The 13,301-nt window shown below is 61.7% G+C and overlaps 2 protein-coding genes across 4 annotated transcripts in view; both read right to left on the minus strand.

Moving 5' to 3' along the window:
• VOPP1 (VOPP1 WW domain binding protein) overlaps positions 1-1,432 on the minus strand; it is a 32,341-nt gene extending 30,909 nt beyond the window's left edge. For all 3 annotated transcript variants that reach the window (XM_054726249.1, XM_054726246.1, XM_054726248.1), the window contains exon 1: positions 1,313-1,432. In XM_054726249.1, the coding sequence (XP_054582224.1) occupies positions 1,313-1,366 (54 nt within the window). In that variant the 5' untranslated portion in view covers positions 1,367-1,432. The remainder of the gene's footprint in view (positions 1-1,312) is intronic.
• A 4,339-nt stretch (positions 1,433-5,771) lies between these two features.
• LSMEM1 (leucine rich single-pass membrane protein 1) lies at positions 5,772-12,910 on the minus strand. The gene is made up of 4 exons (XM_008147174.3): positions 12,753-12,910; positions 8,772-8,909; positions 7,748-7,876; positions 5,772-6,333 (listed from the first exon to the last, which is right to left on the minus strand). The coding sequence occupies exons 1-4, from the start codon at positions 12,838-12,840 to the stop codon at positions 6,203-6,205; spliced, it is 486 nt and encodes a 161-aa protein (XP_008145396.3). The 5' UTR covers positions 12,841-12,910; the 3' UTR covers positions 5,772-6,202.
• Between the last annotated feature and the right edge of the window lie 391 nt (positions 12,911-13,301).

Genomic DNA, 13,301 nt, shown 5'->3' on the forward strand with positions numbered 1-13,301 from the left:
CAGCGATGACCGGCAGCCGATGAGCAGGACGCTGGGGCTCCAGCCGGCGGCGCTGACCTTAAGGGGCGGGAGGTCCGGACGCCCGTGCTTTTGGACAAACAGTGGCCTGGAGTCACTGCTCCGCTGCGGCCAGTGACTCACCGGGGGAAGTGGTTCCTGAGGCTTTACAATTCCGGGCCCTGGGGAGGGTGCCAGAGGGAGGGGTGCCAGAGGGAGGCACCCACAGAGGCACGAAGGCGCCCGGCCAGGGGGCAGCGAGACCCTCGGGCCGCCCCGCTCCCTCCCCGGCTCCCGGGGCTTCCCCAAAACTCTCCCGCGCCCACCCCCCCCCCCCCCCCGCCACCACGTCCGGGCCGGGGCTAACCCTTCCCCACCTTCCCCACCCACCTCCCTCCCAGGGAGCGTCCCTCCCCGCGGCCGGTGACCCCGACTTCCCGGCGCTCAGAACCGTGAGCCGCCGCCCAGCGCGCACGCCGGCCCGGGAGCCGCACAGCCCCGCGCGGAGAGGCAGGCAGAGGCGCAGGGGCCGCCGGGCCACCCCCTCGGCTCCATGGATGAGCGCGAATGTCCTTCCGAAGCAGGAAGTCGAGCAGAGTTGCAGGAGCCCCAACTCCCACTCCGCGCCCCGAAATGCCGCCGGCTCGGGGGCTGAGGTCCCCGCTGCAGCTGGGGGGCGACCCCACCGCGGAGGGCGCCGCCTGGGACAGCGGGTCCCCGAGGAGGCGGCGGCCCCAGGCGCTCCCCACTCCGTCCTCCCCCGGGTTCCCTCCGGGCTGCCCGCACCCGCCCCAGCCCGGGGGGACGCGGCCCGCGCACCCGGAGCCCCGCGCGCCTCGGCACCCGCCGGAGCGCTCCCTCCGGCCGCCCCGCCACCTCCCCGGCTCCCGGGACTTCCTCAAACTCTCCCGCGCCCCCCACCCCGCCTCTGCGCCTGCGCCGCTCCAGCCCCCCTCATCCTGCCCCCTCCCCCCCACCCACCCCCCCCCCGGGACCCGGGTCCCCTCGGGGGAGGAGACCCGGCAGCGCTGCGCGGCCAGGTCTCCCGGGTCCCGGGCGGCGCCCGAAGCGGGAGAAATAAGCCGTCCCCGGGGCTGGGCGGGGCTGGGCGGGGACAGGAGGGGGCGCCGCGGAGAGCCCCCCGACCTCCGGTCCCTACGCGTCCCAGCGCCGCGCACACGCAGGACCCGGGGCGGCGGCGCGGCCGCTCCACCGCTCGCTCCCCGCAGCGGGTCCCCCGGGCGCCCCCGCGCCCCCCGCTCCCCGGCCCCGCATTGTTCGCGCCCCGGCGGCGCGCCCGGCCGGCCGGCCCTACCTCCGCCAGCAGCGCCAGCAGCAGCGCCGCCGCGCTCGGGGGCAGGCGGCTCATGGCTCCGTCCTCTCCGGCGACACGTCCCCGCGCTGGGCCACAGGCCGGCGGCAGGCAGGAGCCGGGCCGGGCCGCCCTCGCCGCGCTCCGCCCCGCGCCCCGCCCTCGGCCGGAACGCGCCCGGCGCGCGCCCGCGGACACCTGGGGCCCCGCCCTGGGCGCTCGGCTGCGGGCCCCCAAGATGGGCCACCGGCCCCGCGAGAGGCAGGGGAGCCGCCAGGGGTCTCCTCTGTCGGGGGGCCGTCCTGTCCCCCCAGAATAGACCCGGGGAGGCTTTTCAAAGGCGCACAGTCTCCGCGGGGCGTGGCTCGCTCCGGAGGGAGGGGCTGTCCCCGGAGCCCGGGCTCCTTCTCGCACCGGTGCCTCCGGGTCTTCCCTCTCCCCCGATTCCGGCGGACCGAGGGGCCGTGCACCCTCCCCGCACGTGACGGCAAGGACGGCCCAAGGACGCGGGAGGCCGGCCGCCCACCGCAGGCCCCGGCGCCTCGCCTCTCACTCGTCAGGGCTCTTTATGCCGCCCCCCCCCCCCTCCCGCCCGGCCCGGCCGGCCTTCACCGCCTGGGCCCCACGGGAAGTCCGCCCCCCCCCCCCCCCCCGCCCCGCGGCTGCGTGTGCGGGTCCTTCCCTCTGCGGAGCCGGCCCTCCCCCCCCACCTCGCCCCCACCATGTGGTTTTCACCCCGTGGCTCGGTTCCCATCTCTTTCCTGCGGTTATTCCACAGCATTGATGGCACTTGCACCGGAGCCGGAGCCGGAGCCGGACAGCCCGTGTGCAGGGAACGGAGAAGCTATGATGCTGAGTGCCGGCCCCGCGGGGTGGGGGTGACACAGGCGCAGAGGGCACGGACCTACCCGGGACTGTCTGCCTCGTGGGGACAGCTGTCAGCTAAGGCCAGTCCCAGACCCTTTCCAACCTTCAGGCGAGAACCCACAGGGTGAGTATGCCACAGGCACCCGGGCCTCGACCTGCTGGAACCAGAACTGCAGGTAAAGCGGAGAAGGTGCCCCCCTCCTCCCCCCCTAGAGTCTTTGGGCTCCAGGAACTGGGACTGTTCACAAACCGGGCATCTCACCACACTTTTAAGGGCAAAAGTTAACTTGCAGGAAACTGAGCCGCAAGCCGTGATGTCCAATGGAGATGCAGACGTTTTACCCCCCACCGGTGAGGGGAGTTGTCTCCTGTGAAAATGCAAATGACCGCAGCCGGGGACAGACCCTTAACCAGCTTTCTACCTAATTTATCGGTTTCACCCCAAGCGTTCCCTCCCGCCCCTCCCTTCCACGGGCTGTGTGCAGGGCAGGGGCCTGCATTCCTGTGTGAATGGATTAAAAGACAGTGTGACAGTGTTCATAGGACACAGGGGTGGTGGCACGGGTGCTGTCCGCTGGAAGACCCATCACTAGGTATTCCCGCCCCAAAAGGACGTGTTGGGACAAAAGGAAGGATTGCGCTCCAGCGTGTGCGGGCCTGAGCGCCCGTGGTGGTGGTTGGCCCGGCCCAGAGCTTTCTGTTACCAAACCAGCGATTGTGAGTCCCAGCCTGGGGTTTCTTCTTCTGAAGCCGGGTGTCGCTGCTCTGGCCAGAGTTTCTACATCACCAGCTGGGGAGTTGTCCCCGGACCACGACGGAGGCCGGACGGCTGCCGGGTCCTTTGAGGCTGCATTCCCTGGGGAGGCCTCGGCGAGGCGGCTCCCTTTCGCTTCCAGAGCGTCCAGTTCAGAACGCCCTGGGATCGGAACACGAGCCAAGGCAGCAGGTAAAAGTCCACCCAGCGTTTAATAATTCCTGTCCTAGCGGCGTGGCTCAGTGGATAGCGCGTCGGCCTTCGGACTGAAGGGTCCCAGGTTCGATTCCAATCAAGGGCACGTGCCCGGGTGGTGGGCTCGATCCCCGGAGGGGCGTGTGCAGGAGGCAGCCAACCCATGATGCTCATCATTGATGTTTCTAACTCTCTCTCCCTCTCCCTTCTGCTCTGAAATCAATAAACATATATTAAAAGAAGGAGGAAGGGGAGGAGGAGGAGAAAGGCCTGGTTAGGTGCCCAACTTGGTGGCCGGGAGAGTAGGAGCTGGGGAGGGTCAGGGGAGGGAAGGCACCTCGGTGAGCAGGCAGCAGGGGGCCGGACTGCCCGGGCAAGCACTCTGTCCCCATGGCCTTCACCATCTTCTGGGTGACCTTGCAGCCTGGTAGCCACTTGCCCCAGAGGTAGCCCCAGCTGTCCTAGGTCTGAAGCAACCGCTTCCCCTCCCTCCGGCATCACACACTCCTTCCGAATTGCCCTCCTTCCCCGGAAAGCACCGTGGGCACCAGGGTCTCTCCCCTGTTAGCGAGCAGCTCCCATTGCTGACGGGAGGCAGTGCCGGCGCCTGGAACCCCTCCCCGCCTGCTGCAATCACACAGCTAGCCCGAACTGGCCCTGAGGGTGCCCGGAGGGGCAAGTCAAACAGCGTGTACCCCTCAAGTAACCACGGCATGGCCAGCTCGGGGGACTCCAGTGAAGCTTTAGGCTCCAGCTGACAGGGAAGTAATTGTGAACGGTTCCTGTGACGCCCACCAGTCATATGGAAAGAACCTGGGCTTCCTATCGGCTGTACTGAATGGAAGTTTAAAAGCAGGTCCTAGCCCTAACTGGTTTGGCTCAGTGGATGGAGTGTCGGCCTGCAGACTGAAGGGTCTCAGGTTTGATTCCGGTCAAGGGCATGTACCTTGGTTGTGGGCACATCCCCAGGAGGGGGTGTGCAGGAGGCAGCTGATCGATGTTTCTCTCTCATCGATGTTTCTAACTCTCTATGCCTCTCCCTTCTTCTCTGTAAAAAATCAATAAAATATATTTAAAAAATAAAATAAATAGAAACAGGTCCTAGATTGCCCCTCCAAGCGGCCTCATCTCTGTCCCATTGCTGTTTCTTCTAAGTCTCTAAGAAAGCGAGTCTGAGCGCCCCTCAGGGAATGTACAGCAATTCAGAAGTGGATGCCGACTCATCAGTATTAAAGAAGTTTGCTGGGCTGGGGGCCGGGGGAGGTGCAGAACAGAATTCTCACGTCGTCTGTTTGTGGCAGTGTTTGCAGTCATTTCAGGGTGTGGGAAACCTGTCGTTTCTAGCATTGGAGAAGCCATAGTGAGAGCACTAGCCGTGTTCCAGTTGTCCGCCTGCTGCATCTGTTCCCGAGACAGTCAGTGGCCCGTGGCAGGAGGTCTCCGCATGCAGGAAGAGTGTCCCGAGGGAAGGAGCTGGTCACAGTCCATGTCTCTGAGGATCCGTGCTAGAGTAATTAGTCATGCTTCAGAATTTAAAGGGAGCAGAAGAGAGCTTGTGGTCAAGCTGTCGGTGTTGGAAAATGCAGGACTCACAGCTTCCCACAGCCAGGCGGAAATTACACCTCGACACAGAACAACCATCATTCAGAACCACCTGAATTCTAGCTGAAGGGAAGGCCTACAACTGGGGTTTAACTGGTAGGAGGGGCTGATACGCGGAAAGGGCTGGTCGCACGCCCACGTGTGGTGGATGAAAATCAGGAGGGAGCCCGGCCGGCGTGGCTCAGTGGGTGAGCATTGACCTATGAACCAGGAGGTCACGGTTTGATTCCCGGTCAGGACATATGCCCGGGTTGCGGGCTCCATCTCCAGTGTGGGGTGTGCAGGAGGCAGCCAATCAATGATTCTCTCTCATCATTGATTTTCTCTCTCTCTCTCTCTCTCTCTCTCTCTCCTCCCTCTCCCTTCCTCTCTGTAATTAGTAAAAATATAGTTTAAAAAAATCGGGAGGATATCTTGGCTGTGGAGGTGTCCACCCCCCCTCCCCCAGGCGCCTGAGTCCAGGGTCCCAGTGCCAGGAAGAAAATTCCCCATAAATTCTGGCTGTAAAAAACCAGCAAGGATGTGGCTGAGTGACATGGAGGCTGCTGGAGTCCCAGGTAGTTCCTCTTAAAGGGCCCAGGCACGGACGTACTGGGATTCGCTCCCTCTGAGCTCCAGCACTGGGGCAGCCGCTGGACAGGCACCAGGGACATTCGGGGGGGAATGAATGGATTAAGTGCTCCAATCAAAAGACATACAGTAGCTGAACAGATAACAAGGCCCTTACCTGTGTTGTCTACAAGAGACCGACTTCAGAGCCAAAGACACATACAGACTGACAGGAACGGGGCGGAAAGAGAGGTTTCATAAAAATGAAAACAAACTGAAAAGCTGGGGTAGCAGCGCTCATACCAGGCGAAATAGACATGAAGACAACGTCTGCAGAAAGAGCTCCACAAACGTCGGCTGGATACGCTGGCCTCTCTCTTTTGACCCCGCCCCACCAAGCCACGTGGCTACTAGCAAATGCCAGGAGGCAACCGGCTCGCTCACCCGCCCATCCCCGGTCATCGGGGGAAATGAGAGTCCACCCCCCGAGCAGAATCTCTTTTATTGAAAGGATGATCTGTCTTCATCGGGTTCCCGGGACAGGAATGCTGTCACTCATCGGGGGAGCGTACAAAGGCGTGGGAGGCCCCGGAACCTCCCTGGGGCCGTGACCTCGCTCTGGTGAGGAAGCACTTTGGTAAGAGAATGGGCGCAGGGCCGGTCCTCGGGCCTCCTGCTGGGTGTCCTTCAGGCCAGCCACCCCTCACCCTCTACAGCGGAAGGCCGGGCGTGAAAGGAGTCCCTGTGGCTGCTAGTCCCACACCCTTGCCGCGCGGCGGTTCCCATCCAGGGCAGGGCTGAACCCGGGACGGGCTCTCTGCCCGGATGGGGGGCTGCCTGCAGGAACAGGGGCTCGGCTTCTGGCCCCGCACAGGCCCCGCCGCGTGGAAGCTCGGGGTCGGCAGCTGCTCCGGGGAGATGTCTCTCTAGTTCTGTGCCGCCTCCAGTTGGTTGAGCCGCTTGACGATCATGCTGTTGAGTTTCTTGAGCTCGTCTATGTCCTTCCCCTCGGCTGCCAGTCTTCTCGACACGTTGTCCATCTTGCTTCCGGTCTGAACTTCAAGATGGAAAACAGAGAGTTACATGGGAGTCGGGGCCCGTGTCGGCGCTCGGCTCAGCCCTGACAAGCCCTCCGGGCGGACGCCCTGTCCAACAGCCCGTGCAACCCAGAGGCCGGGAGAGGCCGGCCGAGGACTGACGTTACCCACCAGCTGACTGATTTGTACAACCTCTTGGGGCCAGCCTGTGTGACCTTGGGGCCAGCCTGCGCGACCTTGGGGCCAGCCTGTGCGACCTTGGGGCCAGCCTGCATGCCCTTGGGGCCAGCCTGTGCGACCTTGGGGCCAGCCTGCGTGCCCTTGGGGCCAGCCTGCGTGACCTTGGGGCCAGCCTGTGCGACCTTGGGGCCAGCCTGCGTGCCCTTGGGGCCAGCCTGTGCGACCTTGGGGCCAGCCTGCGTGCCCTTGGGGCCAGCCTGTGCGACCTTGGGGCCAGCCTGCATGCCCTTGGGGCCAGCCTGTGCGACCGTGGGCATTGAGTGTGTCTGGAGCTACTCGGCCCAGTTGGAAGCCAGTGCTGCTGGGAGAACATGGGGGGCTGGGCTCTCTGGCCCATGGTCCCTCATCAGTGCAAGTTCAGTGCCCGGCACCACCTCGAGGGCAGAGCAAGGACTTCAGTTACTGAATTCGGTGTCCGGACAGAGTCGTTGCCCAATAAGAAGAGACACTTCTTCGCGTCTTCTTTCTGCTTCTTAATACGACTTTGCCCCCAAGAGAACACACTAGAAGCGAATAGAAAATAAACCCTCTTCATACAAGAGGCGCATAACGGTGGCACTAACGCGTGTGGTCTCTGATGCCCTTGAGTCCCGATCCGGCCCTTGTTAGCTGTGTGGCCTTGGGCACGTTCATTCCTCTCCCCAAGCCCGAGTCTCCACAGTGAGCCCACGGACACCGAGTGCTTAGGCCGCTGCCTGGGAACGAGTGAGCACCCAGCACCCAGCACCCAGCACCCAGCAGCATCTCAGGAGCTTCATCCTCCATCCTCCCGCCTCTCATCCCACCGGAGAAGGGGCCCTCGGGCTGCCCCAGGCCGTAGGCACGCCTAACAGTTCCCGGCGTGGAACTCCTCACCACCCCGCTGGGTATGGCAGGGTCGGAGCGGAGCACCCGTTTACGTGGGGGCGACCTTTCGGGAGAGTCAGGAACCGCCTGTGACTCTTCGCTACAGACCCGAATCCATGGACAAATCTACGTGCTGGGTTAGAAAACCTGGAATAATCCGGGGTCAACGGCCCACCCCCTGACCGCCGGGCCTCCCGGGAGGAACCAGAGGCTCTGGAAATGCTTGGCTGCCGTGTTTGTGAACCTCCGGCCCCGGGGCTCGCTCTGCGCCTTCGCCGAGCAAATGAAACCGCCGGCTACGGAGGAAGTGCAAGGACGTGCCACCAGCCGTGCAGTCGGGGTACTTACTTATGAGGAAGGTCACCAAGGCCACCAGCACCAGGCTGACGACCAGCGCCAGGACCAGCCCCAGGAAGAGCAGGCGGGAGCGCCCATGGCCGGAGCGAGAGCCAGCCTCGGGGGTCTTCTCCTCCGGCGCTAACACAAAACAACAGCCGTCACAGAGGGCCCCCCGCCCCCCTACCCCCCCCCCCCCACACACACACAGCTAGTGAGCGGAACTGGACATCCCACTACCGGGGACCTCATCACTCTGCAGAGGTGTAACCGACCATCCGGCTCCTGCTGCTGTCACCACTGGAGCCAGTTAAGCAGACAGGGTTGGCTTAGCCCCGTCCCTCCTCTGTCACCCCCTAATCAAAGCGCCACGCCGCCTTTTCCTGAGACGGGCTGCGGGAGAAACGGGAGAAACTCCGGCTGCTTTAGGGTAAAGAGAGAGGAGATCTGGAAGGAGCCTCGAGCAGCTATAGGTTGGCGCGGTAAGCGCTTAGAGCACAGGAGACAAATGCCGGCGGCAACCACGCCCGTGCGGGGCAGTCAGCGTTCACGCGGACACGGTGAGGCCCCGCGCCACCTGCTGGGGCACCTACGACGCCCGGGGACGAGACACGCCCTCGGCGGTCGGTCAGCAGATTGCCTTGCTTTGCTTTCTCGCCCCGAACCCATAGCCCTTTAACTGGGGCAATCTGTCATTTGTAAGTAGAAAACTGGCGTTTTTGCCCAACAAAGTCTTACTGTTTTTAGAAACCAGATGGACACGTGGAACGTTTTCTCAGCAAGTCACCAGGAAGTGAGAGGGGTCGGGAAAGGGGCGCCGGGGCCCGGCCGTGGTCCCTCCTGGCCCAGCAGGGGCTTCTCAGACCGGAGCTCTGGCTCAGACGCCAAGAGCAAGGGTGGCCCAGTCCCCGCATCTCTGAAGCAAGCGTTTGAGGCCTCCCGCCCTCCCGCCCTCCGCCCCCCAGCCCGGCGAGCAGCCGCTGCTCTTAGGGGCCGCGGACAGAGCTGGGAGCCCACGGGCCGAGCGCACACGTACGGAGCAGGTGCTGGGACCCCGCGGGGCAGAAGTTGAGTCTGTGCAGGTCGTTTATGGAGTCCACGACGTAAAGCTTCCTGTCCTCGGGGACGGGGATGCCGCGGGCGCCCGAGTCCCGGGAGGAGCGCTGCATGGTCCCTGGAAGGAAGCACCGCGTCAGACGCCGGCCGGAGAGTGACAGCCCGCGGGCAGCAGACGAGCCGGCAGAACACCCCCCCCCACCCCACACACACACACACACAGTATTCCCAGCGGCTGGTCCGGGGAAGCCGTGCTTGTCCAGGGAAAATGTCTCCTCTGGGGACACCTTTGCACTGTCCCCTGCGCCTTGCTCACCAGGAGGCGGGGAGGCTGGTGTGCTGCACCTCCTATTCCCTGCGCCTCTGCTCGCTCTCGCCGCCTCCTCCTCCTCCTCCGGTTCCCCCATTCTGCCGGTATTTCTCCTGCCCCGCCCCCTTTTTATTTTGTAACTGATGATAAGATATTTCCCTTTTCTCACATTGTTCACATTCTGGTGAGATGTCTCACATCCTTTGTGTACAAAGATCATGTCTAAACATCTGGGACGGTCAAAGGCAGCTCATCCGAAGGGGAGTTAGGACTGTCAACCTTTCTGATCACACGAGGTTTCCGCACGGGGCCGCCACGTCTATGTTCTCCCTCAGGACAGCCTGTGAGTCTCTACCTAAAGTGTGCTCCTCTTTTTCCTTCTTATTGAATGTATTGGGGTGACCCTGGTTAACAAAATTACACAGGTGTCAGGTGCTCAGTTCCACAGCACGTCACCTGTGCACTGTCTGTGTGTTCACCACCCCGACTCAAGTCTCCCTCCCTCACCATTTATTGCCGGGAACCAATTCCAACATGTCATAATTACAAGAGTTTCATCAAAAGGTTGGTGAAGCTTGGGGGGCTCAACAAGGGCTGAGTCACATATGTAGTTTACCTGTTGGAACAGCTAAAAAGCATCTCCCCCAAACCTGAATAGGATTGTCTGCTGCCAGACAGCTCAGGGCATCTTAATCTGCATGTTATTGCCTCCTGTTGGCCAAACACCTGAAGGCTATTCCCCAATCTGACAATGCTTCTATGAACCCTACCCTTTGAAACCCTACCCTTTGAAGTGTATTATCTCCACCTTGCCTTAGGACAAATTGTGTTAATAAAAAGCACGGGTCCTTAGTCAAGGGGTAGTCTTTAGCTCCTTTAGCTGAAGCTCCTCTGACCCCCAATGCCTTTCAAAACTATCTTTCATCTTTGGACTCCTTCTTAATCTATGCATCAGCCCTTTCTCCAGATTGCAGAACCCTTTGTAATGCTGGGACAAGAACCCCGACATTAATGGACACCCACCCAGGGGCTCCAATAGTTTATCTCCCTATACCTTCCTCCACCTCCCCCCGTCCAGCAATCACCACACTGTTGTCCATGTCTGTGAGTTTTTTCCTTTCCTTTTCTTTTTTGTTCAATCCCTCCACCCTCCTACCCCCTTCCCACCCCCCTATCTGTCAGCCTGCTCTCTGTCTACGAGTCTGTCTCTATTTGGCTTGTTAGTTTATGTGTTCATTAGATTCCACCTATAAGTGAGGTCACGTGGTACTAGTCTTTCTCTGAGCGGCTTATTTCACTTGCATAATGCTCCCCAGGTCCCTCCGTGCCGTCACAAAGGGTTAGATTTCCTTCTTTTCACAGCTGAGAACTGCTTCATGGTGTCAATGTCCCACAGCCTTTCTATCTACTGATGGGCACGTGGGCTGCTCCCTAAGCTTGGCTACTGTGAGCGTGTTCTGCAGCCCCTGGCGGGGGCCGCGGTCCTCGGGACAAACCTGAGAAGCTGAGACCGACAGAGGGGACCCAGGGCCTCTGGGGTGCCCTCCCGCGTTTCCTCGGACAGAGGCACTGACATCCTAAGTCCTTTTCAGGCTGAGGCACACCGCACAGGTATCTTCCCGAATGACAGCACGACTGCGCGCAACACTGCAGCCCGAGTGGGTTCAAGGTCTATTTTAAGATTCTCGCTGGTAGACTGAGGCCCTGTGGCCTTTGAAGTCATTATGTGGGAAGAAGGCACCCGGCTGGTGTGGCTCAGTGGCTGAGGTTGACCTATGAACCAGGAGGTCACGGTTCTATTCCTGGTCAGGGCACATGCTCGAGTGGCAGGCTCGATTCCCAGTAGGGGGCGTGCAGGAGGCAGCCCATCAATGAGTCTCTCTCATTGTTGGTGTTTTTATCTCTCCCTCTCCCTTCTTCTCTCTGAAAATCAATAAAAACATATTTAAAATACCTCTGCTCTTTAAAAGCGTGAAAGTAGCATCATATAGAACAAGGGGCCTCAGAGTCACCGATGGGTACCCTTTTACAGACGAAACCCAAGTCCTGGCTGATGTCAGGGGCACAGGTTTCTAAACGAAGCTCTCAGAATGTTTTAGACTTGAGTGCCTCCTTGTACTTCCTTATCCCAGAGGCTGGTGTTGGACGAGGAAGAGAGTTTGTGTGAGTCACATCGAGGATCATCGCTCCACACTCGGCTTCTATTTTAGGCGCGTGACTGAGTGAGATTCATTTGCTTCGCTTTGGGATCTGACTTCCTATCCCTGACCCCGAGCTCCCCCTCCACCAGGGATGTAATTACTGTGCTTAAATCTCAGACGGGCTTAACCGATGTTTGCAAAGCAGAGGACTAGCTAGAAAGCTGTGACCACAAAAACCGCCTGGAGACCAGAACAGCTCATAACATCGCCACATTCCTGGCCTTGCTACAGGCTCAGAGGGTGACTCAGTACCACGCCACACCCCCCAGCGCCGGGAGGGCGCAGAGCGAGCCCTGGAGTGCTCTGAGGGGAAGGACCGCCGAGTAGAAAGACGCCGTCTCGAGGCATTGTTAAATGAACGGCAGCCAGCGGATGACAAGTCAAGAAGCAGCAGAGAAAGCTGTGTTGGGTGTGCGTGTGGCTGCCAAGATCCTGCAGGGGACTCAGCCAATACACAGACACAGGGTCACACACCCCAACCCGGCCCCGCAGCTGTCCAACCGGCTCCTGCTGGCTCTGGCTTCTCCACAGGAGCGCATCTGGGAGCGACCGGAGGGCAGGGGAGGCCGGAGGGCAGGGGAGGCCGGAGGGCAGGGGAGGCCGGAGGGCAGGGGAGGCCGGAGGGCAGGGGAGGCCGGAGGGCAGGGGAAGCCGGCTATAAATTCCGCATCGCACCCTCTGGGCCCTCCTCCCGACTGCCTCCAGGGGCAAACTTGTTCCTGAAGTAAATGATGGCCCACAGCAGCCTCCTCCTCCGGAGCCCTCTCCAACCCCCGCAGCTGAAACCTGTCAGGGGTTCCCTCCGGTTCAGGCCACGCTAACAGCGAACAGTTAAGGCTGTCCTGTAGGAATGCTTTGACTGCCCACAAATGGAGGTTGTGACAAAGCTAGTTGTCCACGAAAATGGTTTCTGCTGTCTGTATTTCCCCCAGGGCCTTGGCGTCCACGCCCACAGATGACCCGGCGTGCCGTGGCCGCGCCGTGGGAATGCCGTGCCGGCGGGTGCAGAGCCCGCAGGAAGCGCCCGGAGGGAGGCGCGCTGCCTCCTCCCTGGGTTCCTTTTCAGAGTCTCCGCCTCGGCACCTTCAGTCTCTGCCACTTCTCTCCGCAGCGAAAGCACAGCGCACGCAGCCAAAGACCCCAGCAGGAGGCACGATCCCTCTCGGGAGTCCTCGCATGCGAGTCACTCACTGAACACAGCCGGACTGCTAGGGCCCGGGAGAGTCCCAACTCTCAGAGGCGACAAGAAATCTTTCTAGAAATTCGAGCCCTCTCCCGGCCCCCCCCCCCCCCCCCGCCAGGCCGCACACCCAGCAGGAGCCGCTGCCCGGCATTTGGTGGTGACCCCTGAGCAGTGGGAGGCTCCAGGCCCGAATCGACACCAGACACCGGGGTTAGTAACTGTGCCACCGACACCAAGCCGGCGTGGGCGGCACGGACAGGCTCTTACTGAAGCTGATGACCTTATCCGGCCGCTGTGACCGTGGGGGCCGGCCCGTCTCCAGCAGGGCCGCCGGCGCGCTCCCCGAGACAAACATCCGAGCAGGAGCAGGCTGCCGCCGCGACCACGGCGCTCAGGCCTCACCCAGCGCGCGGGCAGGGCAAGGTCATGACATTGGAACTAGTGCTGGCAGGACTGCGGGCCACCGCGCCGGCTGGCGAGGGGAGGGGTGTGTGGCCGCAGACCCACTAGGGCAGGGCAGGCAATGGAAGCACGTGTCTCTCCACCGTCCTTTGCAAAGGCTGAGCTCTGAGCTCTCTCTCACACACACACACACACACACACACTCTCTCTCTCTCTCTCACATGCGCACGCGCCAAGCAGCTCTGCCCCCTGCTGGACACGGGAGGAGCCGCAGAGAGACCAGCAAGCCCACAGCCTACCTACCTCAGCAGGTGCAAGGGGCTGGGAGGTGACAGGATGGTCTTTAGTCCCACCGCCCATTGCTGGGAGCAGACAGGATGTCCCTGGAACCCACCTCAGGAATGTTCTCGTCCC

The sequence above is a fragment of the Eptesicus fuscus genome, chromosome 14 (assembly GCF_027574615.1).
Source record: "Eptesicus fuscus isolate TK198812 chromosome 14, DD_ASM_mEF_20220401, whole genome shotgun sequence".
NCBI lineage: Eukaryota > Metazoa > Chordata > Mammalia > Chiroptera > Vespertilionidae > Eptesicus > Eptesicus fuscus.